At 42.0% G+C, this 23,519-nt stretch overlaps 1 protein-coding gene across 5 annotated transcripts in view; it reads left to right on the top strand.

The window, feature by feature from the left end:
- The window catches only part of RFTN1 (raftlin, lipid raft linker 1), a 215,004-nt gene that overhangs the window by 54,676 nt on the left and 136,809 nt on the right, over positions 1–23,519 (top strand). For all 5 annotated transcript variants that reach the window (XM_036996293.2, XM_036996292.2, XM_036996291.2 and 2 more), the window contains one exon: positions 21,575–21,761. In XM_036996293.2, coding sequence (XP_036852188.2) covers positions 21,575–21,761 — 187 coding nt within the window. The remainder of the gene's footprint in view (positions 1–21,574; positions 21,762–23,519) is intronic.

Raw genomic sequence — 23,519 nt, 5'->3', positions numbered from 1 at the left:
ACTCCACCTCCCTTATCCATAGTTTCCTCATCTTTAAAATGGTGATATGAACAGTCCATAGCTTAGGGGTGGTTTGAGAAGTAAACGAGGATGCAGGCAAAGCACATGCAACACTGTCTTGTGTTCAACATATGTTCAGTGGAAGCTAGCTGTCTTTGCTATTGTTGTCATTATTATTTCTGTAATGCTTCTCTCATCATTTTCATCATCTTTAAGTTGTAAAGTCCTTTGAAACCATGGTTCTCATAAAAATAGATTAGAAAGCAGTAGTTAAGTTCTAAAACACTATGTGGAAAAGAATATGATGCTTGGGAAGTGGGCAGCGATGAGTCAGACAACAGTTGACTTGTCTCCAGCCTAACTCTGGTTGCATTTCTCCCTTCACAGCTGTCTCTAAATCCCAGGGATGTTTTCCATTCCTTATCCTACTGAACCTCTTGGCAACCACTGACTCTCCGTCATTGTCACAGTTGAGACCGTAATTGGTCAGTAAATCAAAAAAGCTGGAAGTTGGTTTGAGCAGGGAATTGTTACAAAAAAAAAATTACACACACACACACACACATTTATTTTAGCATAAACCCCAAAAATATACATTTGTCCACCTATCTTTAGTGGTGGGCTATAGTCCGTGATAATGTTTATGCCGCTTAAAGATCTGCGTCATTTTTTGTGCAAACCCATAATCCACCATCTAAACTTCTCGATTTAAATGTTTTAAGATGGAAGGAGACCGTCGATCTCACAAAGCAATCTGAAGAATACATTATATATTTTAGAAATACTTTCTCCTTCACCTTTTATTACTTCTTCCCCCTCAGCTGCCTGGCCGGCCATTCCTTTCAGCAGCCCTCCCTGGCGGCATCTTTGGTTTCCTGGGAGCAACTCTTGTTCACTACTTGTATTCCAGTTTGTGTGATATTGATTGAACATCCTCACTATAACCAGTGCAGCTGGAATGAACAGGTTTGGGACTGTACCCAGCTAGCTTTTGGCAAGCCTAGGACCTTGCTGGTGAAGCAGAACACCATGGGGGCATGGGGGGGTGCCTGGCTCACCTTGGGCACCCAGCACCCAGAGGCACCCCTGTGCATCCTAGGCAGCATGAAGGGCTTTAGCTAATATGGCACCTGGTAAGAGGAGGTCACTCCCGAGCCCTTCTGCTGCCCCCTCTTGCCTCGGCTCCTCTCACACACTGACTTGGTTTTGTCCTGACCCCCCAGGCTGCCCCACTGCCCCCTTTGGGGACCTGGCTGTCTCTACTGTACCACCAAATGTCAAGAGTTTGGAAATGTTGGTTGTAGGCAAGCTCTCTTTCTGCAGGTTCTCCCCCATCGAGAGCTTAGCCAAGCCCACAGCCCCGATGAGTACTGGTGCTCAGTACATGACTCCCAGCTCTGTGTCTCCTACTGAGTCGTCCTTCTGTGCCACAGACCCTGTACCCAGCAACCCACGTGCCATTTCCTCTCACATGTCACAGAAGCCCTTGCAGTCACCATGGCCACAAGCACGCAGGGGATGTCACCATCAGTCAGGCACCTGCAAAACCAGAGACCTAAGCCCTGTCTTGCTGTCTCTCTCCCTTGTATCCCAGCCATTCCTTTGGTTGTGTTTTCTTATGGGGTAAAAAAGAACAAAGAAAGGGATTTGAAAATGGGGTCTCCTAAGAAGGTAGGGGAAGGCAAGATAGCACCTTCTATAATTGATATGGAATAGATACTAGGTTAGTCTTTTCAGCCTTTGTTAAACTCTGTTCTCACGCTGCCTGCACTGAGAGTGCCTGTCCTGTCTCAGGAGTGGTTAGAGACAGGTCGGTGCCTGCCTGGCTGTTGGATTGAATTAACTGCCTGCAGAAGTCACCTGAAGTAGCACAGATGCAGCAGATGCAGCCTGGACAGGCGGCTGTGGACTTGAGGTCACGCAGCATCATGCTGCGGCAGGGGAGTTCTGGGAGGGCATCCTGACCGGGGAACAGGCACGGGGCCCAGGCACGCTCACCTTCTTTTCTGAGGCTGCTGCCGCTGTGCCTGGGGGTGGCCACACCCTCCCTGGTCAGCCTCCCCTCTCTTGCCCAGCTGGGGACAAACTTTTTAGGCCTGGACTGCTGCCAGGTAGAGTTACAAGCAGAGCAGGCCTGAGGTGGCTGGAAATTTTAAACAGTAGTTAGAAGAGGAATTAAGAAATGCAGGTGAGGAAGAAAAGAGGAGAGGCTGAAATTGCCGCTGGGTTTATGCCCTCTTCATAGACATATTTTCTCTTTGTACATTTGTCTTTATAAACGTGGGATGGATTCAGGACATGCACGGCAAGTAGCCAGGGCAGAAGTGACATATTCCTGTCACATCTTCTCCCGGATGCCTTCCTGTGGTCCGCCTTTTCCTGGTGCTGTGAGTGAAAGGCCCTCAGTGTGTTTGCAGCATGGCCTTGTCTCTTCCCTCAGTCCTTCCCTTCATTCCCCTGCTCCCTTTGGAAGGCGGTTCACGCACGCCCCTGGCACCTTCTGTGCCCCCTTCTCTTGCTGGCTCCTGGTCCCTCGTGACAGCAGTGTCATTTTCTTGAGCTGCGTCTGCAGCATCTGGGTCCCACTGTGGACACGCCTCCCCCCTCCTCCTCAGCCCCCAGGCGGTGGTAGCACAAAAGCTGGCAGTAGAGCCTGGCACGCAGCACGTCTGCATTAGTAACACCTCAAAGCTTGCCTCACTCATTTTCCTGAGTCTTGATGTTCTAGACTCATTTTTAGTTCACCTTCAGAAACAAATAGAAGTTTTACCAGCATTTAAAAGAGGGTTGCCAAATAAAGAAGATGTGGTACATATACACAATGGAATATTACTCAGCCATAAGAAAAAAACAAATCCTACCATTTGCAACAACATGAATGGAGCTAGAGGGTATTATCCTCAGTGAAATAAGCCAGGTGGAAAAAAACAAGTACCAAATGATTTCACTCAAATGAGGAGTATAAGAACAAAAGAAAACTGAAGGAACAAAACAGCAGCAGAAGCACAGAATCCAAGAATGGACTAATAGTTACCAAAGGGAAAGGGACTGGGGAGGACGGGTGGGAAGGGAGGGATAAGGGCGGGAAAAAAAGAAAGGGGGCATTACGATTAGCATGTATAGTGTTGGTGGGGGCACGGGGAGGGCTGTGCAACACAGAGAAGACAAGTAGTGATTTTACAGCATCTTACTATGTTGATGGACAGTGACTGTGAACAGGGATATGGGGGGGGACTTGTTGAAGGGTGGAGCCTAGTAAACATAATGTCCTTCATGTAATTGTAGATTAATGATACCAAAATAAAATTTTTTTAAAAATTAAATAAATAAATAAATAAAAGAGGGTTGCCAAAAAATTTTGTGGGCCTGTGGCTCAGGCTGAGAAATTAAAGTCACATGGGAAAACTGAGGAATATTGGGGTAGAGTTGAGGTGGTTTCAGACATAAGGGTCAACTTATGGACGTAAAGACCTGCCATTTGGTAACAGGTTGAGGGAGGGCAGTGTGATTAGGGTTATTAATAATAGTAACATTAATAGTAATGACTTTGGCAGCTTCCATATACAGAAGAGTTCTGGGTTCCACATTCAGTTCCAGGGCTTTACACGCATTATATCACCTAATCCTCATCCCAGCCTGATGGGATAGACAATACTTTTATCCAGCACAGACAAAGTGAGGCCCTTAAGGACTAACATGTCACACAGTCATACAGCTAGCAAGGGACGCACTGGGATTTGAACCCAGGTAATCTGGCTCCAGAGCAGGAACCTCAGCCAGGGCACCGCCCATCTCTCTGCCTGAACCAGATTCGATATGTCACCAGCTGTCTATAATTCAGTTCCAGATTTCTGTTCTCTGTTTGTCTCATAGGATCTGCATCATTCAGAACTAAGACAAACTGCACTGCAGTTATCACGAAGTAACAGTAAGGCTCACTTCTTCCCAGTTATGTGGGCATCCAAATATTGTGAAACCTCCCCAGCCCGCTCCAGGGACACCAGGCAGAGAAGCCCAGGAAGGGAGGCAGCTCTGTTATGTCACACCTCAGGACCCCATGGATGTGGTATTAAATGTGTGAGGAGGAATTTGCGTACCAGGAATGTAACGTGAATCATCTGGAAGACTCCAGTACAAAGCACTTGCAGGAACTCCACAAAGCAGTATTGGTATTTCTGATATGAATAATCTCAGCCTGGATGCCGATGGGCCAGTGGCCTCAGGCAGCTGAGGTGGGACTCCGGAGGCATGTGGACCTGCCCACCAAGTAGGGGCAGGGCAAACGGGCACCCCTTGCTCCAGAAAGGCGGGCACTGCAGGCACTGCTGTGATTATGTCCTCAGGAGTCTCGATGGGCATGTATTTAAGAATCTCAGGGACCAAAAAATCAAACATGAGGGCAGAATGAAATTTTACTTCTTCCCCCCAATTTGGAATGGTGACATCTAGTACAAAGAAAAGATTTAATATGCTAGAGGTAAGATTACTCACATGATCCCACACCGTAAAGATTTTTGTAGCTTTTCCCCATTCCTCAGCATTACAGGTTTATTCTGGGGACAGAAGTGACCTTGCCTACAGCTGTAGTTAACGGAGGCCTGGTGAGGAATCAGACCGGCACCCTAATAAAGGCAGAGCAGGGGTCAGGTGTTTTTGGACTGAAATAAAACACATCTAATTTAATACAAAAGGCTCTGCAACAGACCTGTCCAATAGAAATACAATGTGAGCCATGAATGTAATTAAAAATTTTCTAGCAGTCACATTAAAATAATTTAAAACAGGTAAATTAGTTGTAGTGATACATTTTATTTAATCCAGTATACTCAAAATATTATCATTTCAGTATGCAACCAACAATAAATTCTTAGTGAGACATTTTAAATTCTTTTTTTTTCAATGTGAAGTCTTAGAAACCCTGCATTTTACATTTCCAGCACATCTCACTTCAAATTAACCACATTTCAAGGGCTCAATAGCCACATGTGAAGGGAGAAAAAAAACAAGGTAGGGAGGGAAGAAACGTCTGCAACGCCCTAAAGACACTCTACAGGCACATGGATGCCTATGAGCTCCTCACCAGCAGCGTCAAAGGCCAAGCTTCCTGTCGTCTCCCCTCAGTGAGCCGTCGCTGCCGAGCCCCCAGAGGGCCCTCTCCTGCCTAGTGAATGCCCATCTTTGCCTTCTTGTGCCAACTGTTGTTGATAGATGGCATTTATCTGTGCATAGATTTTTTTTTACCGCATTTCTTCTCTGTTTCAGTATTCTGAAGAACATCCCATGACCCACTTGCTTTCACCTAAAAATTCTATTTGATCTCATTCTTGTTTTTCTCCTCTTCCGCAGAATACATGAGAAGGTATCTGGGAGGGGCATACATGCATGTATAGACCCCGAACACTATTAGGGACCCTTCTTTTACAGTGGGAGCCAAAATGCCTCTGAAATTTGACCTCCTGAGACATCATAGACCCACATCTCTTACAGAGACAAAAAATAAACTGGAGAATGCTGATGACAGTTTTGCATGCAAATTGGTTAGCGGCAGCCGGGGCTGCTCAACTTGAGGGTACGATTTCTGATTTCCATGTACCAATTTGGGAGTTTGTGCGTGAACACAGTAACCGTTCATGCAAAGTTGGAAATCCAGGTGCAGCAGGCTTTCTCAGAGGAGAGCTGTCCTGCCCTGTGCTCATTTGACAGCATTTCGTCTACTCCTTTGTGATATCATACACATTCAGAATATCATTTGTTAAAATGCATGTTAGATATGTGGAACATTTGGTAAGTCTTAAGCATCATTTGTGTGACCATGCCACTGCCTGTATGGTGAACCTGTGCCACAGTGGGGTGCAGGGGGGGAGCATCTACTTCTGCAAATATGCTGGCACATCTAGGGTAGAGTCTTTGACCCAACTTGCGGCTTCCGTGTGGGTGGTGTCCATTCTGTCCTTAGCTGTTGAAACTAGTCTTGCATATAGTGAATTTTTATGCTTTTTAACAGTTTTCATAATGCACTATTTTATTGTTATATTCAGAATATTTTTAAACTTTTCCCAAGTTAAGACTTGGTTGCTATACCAATGGGAAACTCTGTTATAGAGTTGAGACCTTTATGATAATAACTCAGGACAAAAAGAAATAATTACATTCCCTGTGTCTAGTGTAAATGCTAAACTGAAGTATGCTCAGGCCCTTGAGGTGCCAGACTTCTTGGGAAATTTCTTTTTTTCCATTTTATGCTGCTCAGGGTTAAGATTCCCAGTCCCCTCTTGTATCCCACTTTGTCCTGGCATTATCTGGCCAGCTCTGAGAAGTGGAATTTTTACATTCTTCCTGTATGTTCATTGTTGTATCCACCTTTGATTTTTTCAGTGGCAGATTTTCACATTTGTCCATTACTATGACACTTAGCAGCTTCGTTTTCTTCTTGCTGCTCTTGTGTCTCCTACTCAGATCAGAGGGACAGAGGAAGGAAAGGTGACGGAGTGGAGGTGAGGTGTCCTTCTTCCTGAGGGAGCTGAGGGGAAGCGTGGGTGGCAGTGTGGCCAATGCTGCTGGTTAAAAGAAGGCTTCCTGTCAACAGTGGTGAGGCTTAGAACCTCACCCTTCCCCCCCCTCCCATTTTGAGAGAAATCTTCTGCATCTGTGGATGTTTTGCTGCCCTTGTCTAGCTTGGATTAACACATAGTCTACAGGCACACACCTGATCATCTACAATTGCTCTCCTACAACACTAAACTATGTTTTCTACCTTTATCTTGCATCTACCTACCACTTCAGCATTTTATTAAAAATAAAAATAATAATAATAATAAAGGGAGAAATGTGGGAACCACATATAAATCAAGTATAAAAATCAAACGAATATTCATATTTGACCTGATTGTTCAGAATTCATAATGCGTGATCAAAACCGAAAGTTTCTGTGATGAATGCCCTTGTACTGTTCACCATGTAAGAACTTACTCACTATGTAAGAATTCGTTCACCATGTAAGAACTTGTTCGTCATGCTTCAGAAGATTGGAGACTGACGAGAACTAGGCTTGAGATGGATTAATGATTGTGCATTGAGCGTTGACCCCCCTATACAGAATTTTATTGTTGTTAACAACCATTTGATCTATAAATATGAGAGATGCCCTCTCAAAAAAAAAAAAGAAGGCTTCCTGGAGATGGATGGTGGTGATGGTTGCTCAACAGTGTGAATGCCCTTAATGCCATCAAATTGGATACTTAAAAATAATTACAATGGTAAATTCTGTGTTAGGTGTATTTTACCACAGTTAAAAAAACAATCAAGGTTTCCACATTGCCTCTGAGTTTTATATTGGCTGATGGTTTTCCAGGACCAATTATGGCTCTTTCCTCTTGGTCTCATGGCTGATCTACTTTGGGACCCCATGTATGTGGGGGCCTCACAGTTACCCATCACCCAGAGTCACAGGAGGTGGCAGTTTGCACTTGACATTCTTGGATGGGTAGTTGTGACGTGGGCCGTGGCCATACTGGTGGAGAATTTCTTCATTGAATGTTGCTTGTTAGTGAGCTTTCTCCAGTCACCAGGCTTGGCCAGTTTGTTGGTGAATAAACCCAGCTTGGTAGAACTTATTTACGTCAAAAGACAGAAAAGAGTAAATGAGTTCTTGGTATAATTAAAAGTCATGAGATGCTGTGAGACACAAATGATCGGGAAGTGATGGTGAAGAGCTGTGCTGTCTGGGAGTAGACTGCGCACCACTGTGTAAGTGTGGGCTTTCTGGCAGCCTCATTCAAACAAGGTAAAAAGAAACAGAAGAAATTAATTTTAATAATATGTTTTACTGAACCCTAATATATCCAGAATATTGGCATTTCAATGTGGTACCAATATAAAAAGATTCTTACGTAGATATTTTACATTCTTTTCTTTATATGCTAAGTCTTTGAAACCTGGTGTGTATTTTACACTTACGGCACCGTGACATCTGACCAGGTGGCTATTGCTGAGGACAACCCAGGTGGAGAGCTATGGGTGGGGGGTGGGAAAGAGAGAGGAAGAGTGGGAGAAAGAGAGAGGTGCTGGGGGCATACTTAGGTGGTGTGGATGAAGAAAGCCTCCCCTCACCTCCTTTGTTTTTCTCTTTGTCTTCTCTTGATTTTTTTTAGGCCATGAAATTAAGAGGATGATCCCGGCCCCGACTTCGGCTCTTGAGAAACTTAATTATGTCATTCTTCTGTAATTGTCCTCTTGTATGGTTCTGTCTCTTTAAGTTTTTCTTCCTTTGAAATGAAGCAATGCAGGCACATTAAGTTAAAGAATAGTTCATAATCTCTACTTGTTCCACAATGCCCACATTCCCAGTCCCCTGATTTAACCACCTTGTGGGGGTCCTGTCATACCTTCTCTGTGCCCCTGTGGACCTGGGCTCATTTATAGGCGTTTTGCTTGTTTGTTTGGTTTTTTAAAATAGACACATACAATGTATGTGTCAGTCTGCATCGCATATTTCTCAACCTATAACTGATATCCCTCCAGGTAAGAGATATGACACCAACTCATTTTTAAAATTGCCACCGAGTAGTCTATATTATGGATGAGCCACAGTGTAGTGAGCTGTTTTGCTGCGGGTGAATTCATGGCATGCACCTGGGGATTAAAATGGTGCATGTATGTTCACACTTGAAAAATGCACCATGTCCTTTCTTGTTCTGTGAGAGCTGGTTGTCTGCCTGGTGCTAATGGGGCTGCTCCAGATGGTAGGCTGGTGGGAACATCTGCGGGGCTGAGGAGCCGCACAGACCCCAGGGTCACAGTGTGTTTGTGGGCTGTATCTGTTACCCATTTGAGGTGCTCTTTGGGCAGGATTCTCTGCTTTCAGCACACCTGGATGAGAGGGTATCAGAGCAATGATGCTCTTAGCTGAAACTGAGACTCCCCTAAAGCTCCTAGGAAAAATGCGGTATTTTTTTGATATGCCTTCTCTAGGAACGTGGCCACACTGACCTTATAGATTCAGTACTGATTACTTTTACACAAAGTCATGAGACTTCATGATACAGGGTCCCATTTACATTCTAAACAGTTTCATTTCCGTATTGTTTGTACATATTCATTAGTTGTTGGTCTTCCAAGCAATCAATTTATTGTAATCTCAAAATTAAAAGAGAACTACCAGGAATGTTGGCTATTTGCTCAAGTAGGAACATGGCATAAAATATTGATAACTAGCTCCCTTTTGACTCATATTAAACTCTTCTTGGATCTAGTGTGGACAAGTTTAGATAGATATTCTGAAAACTTGGCGATCCTTTGCATCTTCCCTTCTCTAGAAAAAGTAATTTTAAGTGTGTAAAATATTTTATTAATACTCAGGGTTCAGTTTCTAGCTGGTTGCTTTTAATGTTTGAGCACCCCATTGTGAAATCTAAGCAGCATGAGGCCTGGTGCTTTTTGAAAAGTTCTCTTGATATATCTTAGCCTGTGTCTTCTCTGACAAGATGACTGGTAAGAGGAGCAATAATGCCACCTTTTGGGTTTGATCAGTGGGTATAGCAAATGGGAATTATTCAGGTTCTGTCCTTACAAACACCTAGACACTGATTTTTTTATAGTCTAATGTGTGTGTGTGTGGTTCAGTGACTACGCATGACCCTTTGAAATGACAAGCAAACTAGTAGCGGCTGACTCCCCCTCCCCCACCTCCCATGCACACACGCACACATGTACATGCACACAGGCACACACATGCATGCATTCACAGATGTATATGCTCACGCACGTGTGCACACACGCACATACTCACCCATTGACACCGCTGTCTGATGGGCTGATGTTCACCAACCCTTTGTGTCTGGGCCATGCATAGTACAGACTCATTTGATGAGGCGTCTGTTACTTTGCCAGTGACTCCCTGGTTGACCTGTGTGACCCTAGACTGAAAGCAAGTGCTTTCAGTCTTCCTGGGGTTTCCCACTTGAGTTTATCCATGATTTAGTTAAGGTGCGAAAAATCATATCTTACGAATGCAGATTGCTAGTGCTGGGAGCCACGGGGGCGGGTGTGTGTGTGTGTGTGTGTGGAGTAGCTGCTTTATGGATGTGGGGTTTCCTACGGAGAGGTAAAAATGTTTAAGAACTAGATAGAGAGGATGGTTGCACAGCATTGTGAATGTACCAAACGCCACTGAATTGTTCCCTTTAAAATGGTTGATTTTGTGTTTTATGAATTTCACTTCAATTAAAAAGCATAAGTGTTTTAATGGTGTGGTCTGGATATGTGTGTTTTTTTTAATTTCAGGAACATGAATTTGTTTGATAAGACGATGACAGACATCTGAATTTGAAAGCCCTAAAGTGAGAGTTTTAACTTATTCCACAGATTTAGAAATGACACATACAGAAGACATGGGCCGCAAATGTTATTTTAAAAACTGACTTCCTATTCCTTACCTATACAATGAAAAATGCCACATTGAAAAATGATTGAATTTAGTATTTTGCTAACTGTGATCTGCTGCAAAGCCAAGACAGACTGATGTTACAGAAATAGCAGCCTTCAAGGAACTTAGAAAAAAAATTTGGTCCTACAGTGTCATCATCAGCTTCACCTGTAGGGGAAACTACCCGAGGGAGGTGGTCTCTCTGTAGTGTGTTGAGCTCCTTGGTATTGACAGATCCATTAGCAGATGTAATTAGAAAAGCAAAGCCAGACTTTGAATAATTAGGTTCACAAATGTTGCTGGGAAAAATAATAGAGGCTACGGCAGTTGAGCGTGCCGTTGCCTGCTGCAGAGTTCAGCGAAGTGTGTTGGCAGCGGGTACCTTCCCAATAACAAAGTTCGAAGTAGCAAAGACGTGGCTTTGGCTCCTGTGCAGATGTCTGAAGGGCTTCATTCCCAGGGAATAAATGGGGCTGCAGAATGTTTCTGCTAAATAACATGTAGCCATAGGAAAACAAAATCTACTTTAGCCCAGGGGTGTTAAGAAATATGTGGTTTTGTGGGTTATGTTTTTCCCCTGCATTCATTCCTTTCTTTCTTTCCCTCTTTTTTTTTTTCAACTCTTGGAGTAATGGATTGTTTATTTTTATGGAGTTATTTCTGAAAGAAAAATAAAACACTTCAGAAGGTCTTTGGACTCTTCTGCCATCCAAACTACCTTGCCAGCAGTACTTTCTATATTTTGACTTTTAAAGATCAAAAGCCTGTTATTGGTAATTGAATGAGGGGAGAAAAAAGATTTCCAGGGGATTTGAAATATAACTATATGGTTCTAAACTCTTTGTTCATCTCTACGTCAGTGTAGGAAAGGGAAGAATCAGATGGAAAAGGGGAGTAGAGGCCTGTGTCAGATACCTGTTGATGTGTCCTCGAGGACTTTGATATCATTGTGACGAAGTGCGAGTGCATAGAATCCCAACCTCTTCAGTACAAGACCACACTTGACAGTGCTATGATCAGGAATGGGAAAGAACACAGGGCATCTCTGAGCCCACATTTGCCACATGCCCCATCCACATGCCCTTACCAGGTCCTGACCTTGGGCCATATGGGATCGAAAATAAAATTGGAATTACTTGCGAAAGAGAGATATTAGGAGGGTTCCTATGAGGATCAAGATGAATGATTTCTTGAAGGTAAGAATTATGAGTTCTGCACCACTGGGCCCACGTGCCCATTGGCAGTAACCAGACCAGAAGGACAAGAAGCCACCCCTTGGTGAGACGGGGCTTCAGGACTCACTGTTCTCTCCCTGGCTGTGTACCTCATTTATTTATCCATCTAGCCCCAGGGACCCCAGTTGCTGGCCTTGGGATCTGCACCAAACCCTCTACCAGGTCATGAGATGAGAGGCAGCCCCTGCCCAGTAGGACAGAGCCCCCACTTGGGATGAGTACACAGCTCCCCAAATGGGAGCAGAGTGGGCACCCAGCCTGGATCCTGGGCTTGCAGGTGGATCACTGTAGAGAGAGACTTTGGAATATGATAGATTGGAAATTGGAGAGAAGAGTGAGGCCTTCTTATGGATGTTGGGCCCTAATGGTGGCATTTCCTCAGACTGGAGAGTAACATTGACCAAGACAGCCTCACCCTCACCAGTGTCCCTCATCTTTAGAATATGAAAACTTATAATTAGAAATTTTAACTTATGATGAGGTGGCTTAAATACTTCAGTCCTGGAGTGGAGTCTGTATGAAAGCCCAGAAAGTGGAAGTAATGTGCGGTCACTCACACCATTTGCTTTGTAGCTTGCCACTAGGAAAAGGGAGACCCTTCCCCCACAGAGATACTTTTTCAAGTACTCCTTTTTGCTCCCACCTCTGTGTAGGCATCTCTTCCCTACATTTTCCCTGGAAAACTCCCCGCCCTCCTGGGGGACAGTCAGAGCAGACAGAATCTGTTCCGGTGCCTGGGACAGGCAGAGGGCCCAGGCCCTAGGACAGCAGGAATTTTATCCTCCCATCCAGGCAACAGGTTTCTTTCCTGCCTCTCTTCTTTCCATTTCTCCTCCAACTTGCACATGGGGATGTTCCTTATTCCTATTTGGTTCTGGTTTGGGGGAACTTTCTCAGTTCACAATGGAAATATATGTTACACTCAATGACACTTTTAGTTAAACTGATACCTTATTCTCCAAATTTAAGTAATGAAATCATTGCCTTTTAAAGTTGGAAGGTTCTTTTCAGAATTGCCTCTCCAGGGTGGGGGTTATAGGACTCACCCAAGGTTACATAATTTGTAAAAGAAATCAGGCAAATATTACAAAATGAAAATAGTGGAGAGGTTATTCTGATGGGTGGGGTGAGAAATAGACCAAGAGGCTCAATTGGATGTCCTCCCAGACACATCACTCATTCCTTCCTTAATATTTCTAGCAATAATATTGGGGGATTGGTCACTTTACAAGAACTTTTTTTTTTTAATAGAAAACAAGTGTTTCATTTTTCAAATACAAACATGAAATTAAGGCCTTTAATCATATTTGCAATAGAAGCCTGGCTCTTTTTTTATTGTGATAAGATCGTTGAGATTCATTTTTATTTGTTTTTATTTAACCATAAAGCTAAACTTACTTTGATAGCATACATACCAAAAATTAAAGCCATAAAATTGCTGAGTTTTGACAGGAGATACATCTTTAGATTTTAAGATAAAAATTTAAAAGGTATTATGTTTTATTCAGGAAGCATTTAACTCTAAAGTGGTTGATTGACTTAATATCTCTAGTGGTCTGATTTGGGAGCCTGGAGGTTAAGGGGTATGGGTGGGGATGGGGAGCGGCTTCACAGTCCAGCGCCATATGGCCATCGCTGCCCACAGCTGACCAGACCCTGGCTGACTCCCGGCACCACTGCAAGCACCACCGAGCATGATAGTTCTGAGCTTAATGACACAAACTTCATATCATTGGGCACTCTGATGGAAGACAGGCCCATGTGCTCTCCATTTTGTCCGAGGATGCTGAGTACCTATGTCCACATACCCTTGATTAACAGAAGTAAAGCATATACCTAGTATGGGGATCCCAGGTCTTCTGAACACTACTTTTATTTTTTTACTACAGCATGCTGCATAAGAGGAAACAAATACATAAATTATCAAAATCTTTGTAAAAGTTTATTTGGTTATAGCAGTAAGGGTTTGAAATACTTGAAACAATTAAAAAACATTGAACTGTAGAGACTGGCTGAGTGCGAGGTCCGTATTTGATGATTCACAAATGCTCTTCATCCACAGTTTTATTGAAGAAGAGGGGCTCTTAGCGCTGCTTGCTACTTTTAGGTTTGATCAATACCATGAAATTACCACCTGGAAAGGCTCACCCCCTTACCAAAGTCCTTTCCAATTTTCAAATAAAATAACAGGCATCTATGCCACACATGGCTTTGCCCTTTCGGCTGGGCCACGTGTAATCTCATGACAGCAGAGGAAACCTGCCCCCGGTTCTGTTGGTACAGCCTGCACATAGACTCACTGCTGTCACAGCAGGGCCTGGGATCAGGGCAAGAGGAGGTGTTGGGCCGGGGCCAGCCCCAGGGAGAGGCACAGGGGGCAACATTTTTAAAAAGGCTGAGATCAGTAACAGCATGGTGCTGAACCATACTGGATCTTGAGGCAAAAAGAAAAATCAATAATACTTAGCCGAAACTTTTCATTTTTGTTCACTGTAGACTTTTTGCTTTAATTTTCACTTTCTAGCATACTGCAGCAACTTTTTATCTTGGTTCCTGGGTTTTGGTGCCCTTTAACTGGTGCACCTGTGGTGGTATCTCCTCACTCACCTTGCCCTGGTTTCCCTCCCGTTGGGGCCTGGAGGTGCACACAGAGGGCACCGTCCACTCATACTATAGACCGGGACGAAGCCCACACAGGCACCAAAGCAGGCCCAGGGCTGTCAGGGCAGGGAATTCCAGGGTCATGGCTGTGTGAGGCGAGGGTGTGGGCCACAGGTGTTTGCACACCGTAGATGCATGGCCCCTTGGCCATGGAGAGGACAGTGGTTGGAGGAGGGCCAAAGCAGAACCCTCTGGAGAGTAGTGCTCGGCCTCAGAGCCCCAGAATCTGATGCGGGAGGTCTGGGGTGGTGCCCCAAAGTCTCCAGTTCTACCGAGTTGCCTTGTGCTGTGGCTGCTGCTGGACCCGGGAGCACGTTGGAGGACCCCTGCCCTAAAGCATGGGGTGCAGGATGGGGCCTCCTTGCCCGGGTCTGAGGAACAGCTTGTGAATACAGCTGTGGCAGGGCTAGGCATTCTTTGCCAAGACTCACCTTTATGTGTTTCATCCAACAGCATATCCAGAACATACCTTCAAGGGACAGATCACATAGTTTTCTGCTTTCCTGGCAGCCTAATATTTGTCACTGTTATTTATGGAGATTTCTCCAGAATGCTGGACACTTGTTTTAGAGTGAATCATTATTACAGATTGTTTTTCCCCTATGAATTTCTTGCATGATATATAGAAAATGAGAATCTCTCTCTGGTGTCTGATGTTAAGTAGTGTTCTTAAGTACGCCTAGATTTTGTTTTAAAGTTTGTGTTTTAAAATAACACATTATTTTTGTTTTTATTTTTTCATGGTTACAAAACTAGTCAAGTCATTCATTTTTCCTTGAGTCCAATTTACTGTATTTTATATTTTTCTAGAAACTTTATTTTGATTTATTTTTTATGGAAGTACAGTTGATATACAATACTATATTGATTCAGGTATATACAATATAGTGATTCAACAGTTACATGTGGTATTAAATCCTCACCCTAGCTTGTGCAGTTACTGTCAACATAGATGTTACAAAACTATTGACTATATTCTCTGTGCTGTACTTTTCATCCCCATGACTAATTTATATAATCAGTGAGATTTTGTGCTGCTTTATTCCCTTCACCCATTTCTCCCACCCACTCCAGTTCCTCCTCCATCATAACTACCAGTCACTTCTCAGTGTCTGAGTCTACCGCTATTTTGTTCATTTTATTTTGTTTGTTTTTAGATTCCACATATAAGTGAAATCATATGGTATTTGTCTTTCTCTGCCTGGCTTGTTTCACTTAGCATGATACCTTCTAGGTCCACCCATGTTCTGTTGCAAATGGCAGGTTTTCTTTCCTTTTTATGTCTGGATAATACTCCCTTGTGTATATGTACCACTTCTTTATCTGCTCATCTACTGATAGACACTTTGGTTGCTTCCAAATCTTGACTGTTACAAAAGATGTGGTAATAAACATAGGGTGCATGTATCTTTTCAAATCAGGGATTTTGTTTTCTTCGGGTAAATTCCTAGGAGTGGAATTGCTGGGTCATACAGTATTTCTATTTTTAGTTTTTTGAGGAACCTCCATAATGCTTTCCATAGTGGCTGCACCAATTTACATTCCCACCAACAGTATAGAGGGTTCCCTTTTCTCCACATCCTTGCCAACACTTGTTATTTCTTGTCTTTTGGATAGTGGCCATTCTGACAGGTGTGAGGTGATAGTTCATTGTGGTTTTGATTTGCATTTCCCTGGTGATTAGAGATGTGGAGCATCTTTTCATGTGCCTGTTGGCCATCTGAATTTTCTCTTTAAAGAAATGTCTGTTCAGGTCCTCTGCCCACTTTTTAATGGGTTATTTGTTTTTCTGGTGTTGAGGCATATGAGTTCTTTGTATATATATATTTCTAATCCTTTATTAGATAAATCATTTATGGATATATTCTCCCATTCAGTAGGTTGCCTTTTTGTTCTACTGTACAGAGCATTTTAGTTTGACATAGTCTCTCTCACTTGTTTATTTTTGCTTTTGCTTCCCTTGCCTGGGAAGACATGTCCAGAAAAAAAATTGCTCATGTTTATGTTCAGGGGATTTTTGCCTGTGTTTTCTTCTAAGAGTTTTATGGTTTCATGTCTTATATTTAGGCCTTTAATCCATCTTGAGTTTACTTTTGTGTATGGAGTTAGACAGTGATCAAGTTTCATTCTCTTGCATGTAGCTGTCTAGTTTTCCCAACACTTCTTTGAAGAGACTTTCTTTCCTCCTTGTGTATTCTTGCCTCCTTTGTCATACATTAATTGACCATATATATGTGGGTTTATATCTAGGCTCTCTATTCTGTTCCATTGGTCTATGCATCTGTTCTTGCTCCAGTACCACACTCTTTTGAATACTGTAGCTTTGGAGTGGAGCTTGAAGTCCAGGAGTGTCATACTCCCAGCCTTGTTCTTCTCTCTCAAGATTGTTTTGGCTATTCAAGCTGTTTTGTGGTTCCATATAAATTTTAGGATTATTTGCTCTAGTTCATTGAAAAATGCCATTGGTGTTTTGAAAAGGATTGCATTAAATTTGTAAATTGCTTTTGTAGATGGCCATTTTGACAATATTCATTCTTCCTATTCTTGAGCATGGAATAGACTTCCATTTATTTGTGTCTTCTTTAATTTCTTTCATGAGTGTCTTATAGTTTTCCAAGTATAGGTCTTTTGCCTTCTTGGTTAGGTTTATTCCTAGATATTTTATTCTTTTTGATGCAGTTGTAAATGGAGTTGTTTTCCTGATTTCTCTTTCTGCTAGTTCATTGTTAGTACATAGGAATGCAATAGATTTCTCTATATTGATTTTGTATAGTGCAACTTTGCTGAATCCAGTTATTAGTTCTAACAGTTACTTGGTGGCTTCTTTAGGGTTTTCTATATATAGTATCATGTCATCTGCAAATAGTGACAATTTTTCCTTCTTCCTTACCAATTTGGATGCCTATTATCTCTTTTTCTTGTCTGATTGCTGTGGTTAGGATTTCTAGTACTGGATAAAAGTGGTGAGAGTGGGCATCCTTGTTTTGTTCCCCATCTCATAGGAAAAGCTTTCAGCTTTCGCTATTAAGTATGATGTTGGATGTGGGTTTGTCATATATGGACTTTATTTTGTTGAGGTACTTGCCCTCTATACCCATTTTGTTGAGAGTTTTTATCATGAATGGATATTGAATTTTGTCAAATGCTTTTCCAGCATCTATTGAGATGATCATATGGTTTTCATCCTTTTTTTGTTAATATTATGGTGTATCATATTGACTAATTTACAAATATTGTACCATCCTTGCAATCCTGGAATAAATCTTACTTGGTCATGATGGATGATCCTTTCAATGTTTTTTTAATTTGGTTTGCTAATATTTGGTTGAGTATTTTGCACCTGTGTTCATCAGATCACATTATTTTTAAAAATACCTTTTAAACTGTTAAATAATATTGTTGTTACATATAAAGTAGAAAATTAAAATGATTCATAAACCCTTCACCCAAATGACCTCTGTTACTGGTAATAGTACTAATCTACAAAATAAGGTAATACCACCTTTCCATCCTCCCCTCTCTCCAATGCCAGTCCAGTCCCTCTCTCCAGTACTGATATTTTTGTGATTTCTTCCAGAAAAAAATATTTATTCATGTCTCTCTAGCCTTTTAATTTTTTTCTACAAGAGTGTCATATTATAAACACTGTTGGACACCCTGCCTCTTAACGTTGTAACATATCTTGGAGACATTTCCATAGCATATAACAGATTTACCTTAATCTTCTTAAGTAGTTCTTAGGAGTCATCATTGGGGTGCCCCAGTGTTTAGCCCCCCAGTGAAGAAAGAACTCTTTGGTTCCAGGATTTTGCTGTGTGAGCAACTCTGAAGTGAATATCTTTGTCCATATATCTTTTTTTTTCTCTACTCATAGTTTAAATTTCATTGACATTGATCTAAGATGATCAGTTCTGTTTCCATAATAACATTTTTTTTTTACCAGCTGCCATCTTATTTCTTTTTTTTTTTGAGAGGGCATCTCTCATATTTATTGATCAAATGGTTGTTAACAACAATAAAATTCTGTATAGGGGAGTCAATGCTCAATGCACAATCATTAATCCACCCCAAGCCTAAAATCTTGTTAGTCTCTAATCTTCTGAAGCATAACGAACAAGTTCTTACATGGTGAACAAATTCTTACATAGTTAATAAGTTCTTACATGGTGAACAGTACAAGGGCAGTCATCACAAAAACTTTCGGTTTTGATCACGCATTATGAACTATAAACAATCAGGTCAAATATGAATATTTGTTTGATTTTTATAGTTGATTTATATGTGAATCCCACATTTCTCCCTGTATTATTTTTTTTTTAATAAAATGCTGAAGCGGTAGGTAGATGCAAGATAAAGGTAGAAAACATAGTTTAGTGTTGTAAGAGAGTGAATGTAGATGATCAGGTGTGTGCCTGTAGACTATGTGTTAATACAAGCTAAACAAGGGCAATAAAACATCCACGGATGCAGAAGATTTCTCTCAAAATGGGGGGTGAGGTTCTAAGCCTCACCTCTGTTGATCCCCAATTTCTCACCTGATGGCCCCCCTGCAACTGTGCCTGTCTTAGGTTGTTCCTCCCTTGAGGAATCTTACCCGTCTCTGGCTAACCAGTCATCTTCCGGGGCCATACAGGGAAATGTAAAGTTGGTAAGTGAGAGAGAAACCATATTGTTTGAAAAGGTTAGCTTTTTACTTCTTTGCAGATTTATGCCCTGTGGCTTCTATGCCCAGCATTTGTCTTGAGGTATCTTTACCACTTGGAGGAATTATGATACTCGGTGAATTCGATATGAGGCACGAATTCTATTTAAGGGTTGTAATTAGGAAGGAAGAAGAAATGCTATAGAGGTAGCAGACGGAAGAAAACATGGGAAGATTGATTATTTCTTTGACATATCTTCTTGTAGAGTAATTTAAGCATGTATAGGTTTTAAACTACTGATTAAATTGCGCACACATAGTAACATAATAATAATACAGTTACATAACCAAAGCAGATCTATAATTACCAGCCATCTCCAGTGAAGCCAAGAAAACCAGTTAGGCATCCTAGGCATTTGTGAAAATTTGTCTGTGATATAATGGATATTGTCCAACTGTACTTGAACAGTCTGAGAAATCAGACAAATTAAAATAAGCCATTTCTGGGAACTGTTCACATCCCATATGTTCTTTTAACAGTAGATAGTCTGTAGTTGTAAGATTTTGGAGCCCTACAACTTGCACTTCTCCTAATTCTTGGTTGAGTTCCAACAGTATAGATCCAGTCAAATTTATTGTTTTACTGTATGCACAGGCCAGCTTAGATATCTCCTTCTTCATTCCAATGGTAAGTCCAGGAACTGGTGGGATGAATGCACTACAACTGCAGCATCACCTGGATCTTTGTTGAGGTTTTTTGATGATCATCTTCTGGTATGACTCTTCCAGAGAGTGCTGATGTTGGAAGTTCTTCTTCATATCGTATCTTAGTTCATTTTCTGGGTAGCCAAATTAGGCTTTGATCCTCTGTATAAACACAAACAGACCCTTTGCCCACATTTTGATATGCCCTTTATACCATTGTGTAGAACTCATTGGAGGTCACCACCCAGGAACTGCTTCTTTTTTTTTTTTTAAGAGAAAGGAATTTTATCAGAAAAGTGTACCTCCATAGCTGATCATCTGATACCCTTTAAGTGATCAAAATTAAGGATATTTAAAGCATGCATTAATTGTTGATTTACAGTTAGTTTTATCCTATCAGGGAGTAATCCCCCTTTTCTTTCATTCTTTTTTTTTTGTTATCTTTAATCTACATTTACATGAAGAATATTATGTTTACTAGGCTCTCCCCTATACCAGGTCCCCCCTGTAAACCCCTTTACAGTCACTGTCCATCAGCATAGCAAAATGTTGTAGAATCACTACTTGTCTTCTCTGTGTTGTACAGCACTCCCCTTTCTCCCACCCCCCTATGCATGCTAATCTTCATACCCCTATTCTTCTTCCCCCCCCTTATCCCTCCCTACCTACCCATCCTCCCCAGTCCCTTTCCCTTTGGTACCTGTTAGTCCATTCTTGGGTTCTGTGATTCCTCTGCTGTTTTGTTCCTTCAGTTTTACCTTTGTTCTTATACTCCACAGATGAGTGAAATCATTTGGTATTTCTCTTTCTCTGCTTGGCTTATTTCACTGAGCATAATACCCTCCAGCTCCATCCATGTTGCTGCAAATGGTAGGATTTGCCCTCTTCTTATGGCTGAGTAGTATTCCATTGTGTATATGTACCACATCTTGTTTATCCATTCATCTACTGATGGACATTCAGGTTGCTAAAGCTTGAGTAATCTATGGTACATCATACAATGAAACACTGTACACCTATAAGAAGAATGAGGAGGAACTTTGTGTGCTGCCATGGAATGGTCTCTGACAAAATATGCTGTTAATCATTAGAAAAAAGCCAGGTGCATAAGGTTACACTACCATTTGTGTGAAATAGGAGGGAGATACGTGCACTTATTTACTTGTATGTGACATCAGCAATTGTTAATGTGTGGATAATGGCCTCTAGGGAAAAGGGAAAAAGCATGGGGAGCTGCATGTAAACATTGCTGTGTGTACACTTGCACCTTTTGAATCATGTCTGCCTTTCTCAAACTATTTTTAAATCTAAATTTTAAAATAATTGAATAGGTGAAAAATATCTTTGTTTTGATATGCATAGTTTTAGTGTTGAATTAATTGAAGTTTCTTTTCAAATATTATTAGGTTTTTATATTGTTTAGGCAATTGCCCATTCATATATTTTGCCCATTTTTCTATTTTTTTTCTGAATAATTCCTTTGCAAATTAAGGACACTACACCTTTGTCTTAAGTGTTGCACACATTTTGTTCCAGTTTGTCTTCTGACTTTGATGATGATGCTTCTGCCGCCTGGCAGTTTTGTATTTGCATACCATCCATCATTGCCTCCTCCTCCTCCTCCTTTTCTTCTTTTTTACTTTTTGAGGGAATGGAGATGACTTTTCCATGTAATCTCTGAGCAGATTGACTCTAGACTTAAAATACCCAATTACCAGTGCCTTCTGATGAGTTGGAAAGTGACCTGCTGCTTCTAAGTTCTCTTTGCAGACAGCAGTTAAGACAAGAACAAACCCACGTTAGCAGGAGGTGACCTAGCGCCATCTCCCCGGGCACAGGGAGGGGGCAGGGGTGGGGCAGGGGGCAGTCTGGGTGGTCTCTAACAGCCTCTTCTCTGTCCACTCCCAGCCGAGCTCCCGAGGTCCTCAGCAGTGAGACTGGCCTCTTTGCGTGACCTGCCTGCCCAGCTCCTGGAGCTCTACCAGCAGGGCTTCTCATTGGTGGCCCTGCACCCCTTCGTGCAGCCGACCCATGAGCGGGAGAAGTCACCCCTGGAGCACATCTTCAGGGCCATCCTGATCAAGAAAACCGACAGGTAAGGCTTTGAGGGTGGACAGTTAGCTTACCGTTCAATAATGTGTATTGGACTGAGGAGAAGGGGAAGTGGGACGAAGAGGTGAGGAGTGTGTTTGAAATCTGCATGATGTTCCCAGGGCTGCTGTCCTCTGACAGGCAGAGCGGGATGTTAGACCACCAGTGAGAAGCTCACAGTTCCTGGGACTGTCCACACCTGACTGTGCAAGCTGGGTGTTATCTTACAACCTTCCCCTCCTTTAATTTATTGGATTATACTCAGCGGGAAAACATGTCCTCCGAAGAGGTGCACTCCCAGATGATGCAGCTCATGAAAGCTTAATACTATTAATCTGAAATACTATATAATCTGAAAACATGGCCAGAAAACACACTGATTGTTTTTAAAGGCTATACAGAGAATGTCCTCCCCCAAACTCCAGAAATACTTGAACATTTCGAACCCACCGTAAGTTCTGTGGGTTCAGTTACTGGGGAAGAAAAACAAAATCCACTTGAATCCAGTGCTGTAATTGATTTGGTCTTGATTTTTTTTTTTATTTTGTTGTCATTAATCTACAACTACATGAAGATTACTATGTTTACTCGGGTCCCCCCTTCACCAAATCCCCCCCACAAACCCCATTACAGTACTGTCCATCTGCATAGTAAGATGCTGTAGAATCACTACATGTCTTCTCTGTGTTGCACAGCCCTCCCCATGCCCTCCCCCACATTATACATGCTAATCGTAGTGCCCGCTTTCTTTTTCCCCACCCTTATCCCTCCCTTCCCTCCCTTTCTCCCCAGTCCCTTTCCCTTTGGTAACTGTTAGTCCATTCTTAGGTTCTATGATTCTGCTGCTGTTTTGTTCCTTCAGCCTTTGTTCCTATAGTCTTTGGGTTTGAGGTGAGTTTCTTGTAAGCAGCATATAGATGGGTCTTGCTTTTTTATCCATTCTATTACTCTGTGTCTTTTTATTGGTGCATTCAGTCCATTTACATTTAGGGTGATTATTGAAAGATATGTACTTATTGCCATTGCAGGCTTTAGATTCGTGATTGCCAAAGGTTTAAGGTTAGCTTCTTTAGTATCTTACTGTCTAACTTAACTCACTTATTGAGCTATTTTAAACACTGTCTGATCATTCTTTATTTTTCTCCCTTCTTATTCCTCCTCCTCCTTTATATGTTCTTTATATGTTGGTTGTTTTATTCTGTGCTCTTCTGTGCTTCCTTTAACTGCTTTTGTGGGTAGTTGATTTTATTTTTTGCCTTTAGTTAGTATTTGGTTGGTCTGCTTTCTTTGCTGTGATTTTATTTTCTCTGGTGACATCTATTTAGTCTTAGAAGTGCTCCCATCTAGAGCAGTCCCTCTAAAATACCCTGTAGAGGTGGTTTATGGGAGGCAAATTCCCTCAACTTTTGCTGGTCTGGGAATTTTTTAATCACTCCTTCATATTTAAATGATAGTCGTGCTGGATACAGTATTCTTGGCTCAAGGCCCTTCTCTTTCATTGCATCAAATATATCATGCCATTCTCTTCTGGCTTGTAAGGTTTCTGTTAGAAGTCTGATGATAGCCTGATGGGTTTTCCTTTTCAGGTGACCTTTTTCCTCTCTCTAGCTGACCTTAAACTCTGTCCTTATCCTTCCTTGATCTTTGCCATTTTAATTATATGTCTTGGTGTTGTCCTCCTTGGGTCCTTTCTGTTGGGAGTTCTGTACACTTCCAGTCTGATCGATTATCTCCTCCCCCAGTTTGGGGAAGTTTTCAGCAA

This window comes from Manis javanica, chromosome 15 (assembly GCF_040802235.1).
Source record: "Manis javanica isolate MJ-LG chromosome 15, MJ_LKY, whole genome shotgun sequence".
In the NCBI taxonomy this organism is placed as follows: Eukaryota; Metazoa; Chordata; class Mammalia; order Pholidota; family Manidae; genus Manis; species Manis javanica.
The sequence above is the reverse complement of the archived record's forward strand: the minus strand, read 5'-3'. Positions and strand labels throughout refer to the sequence as shown.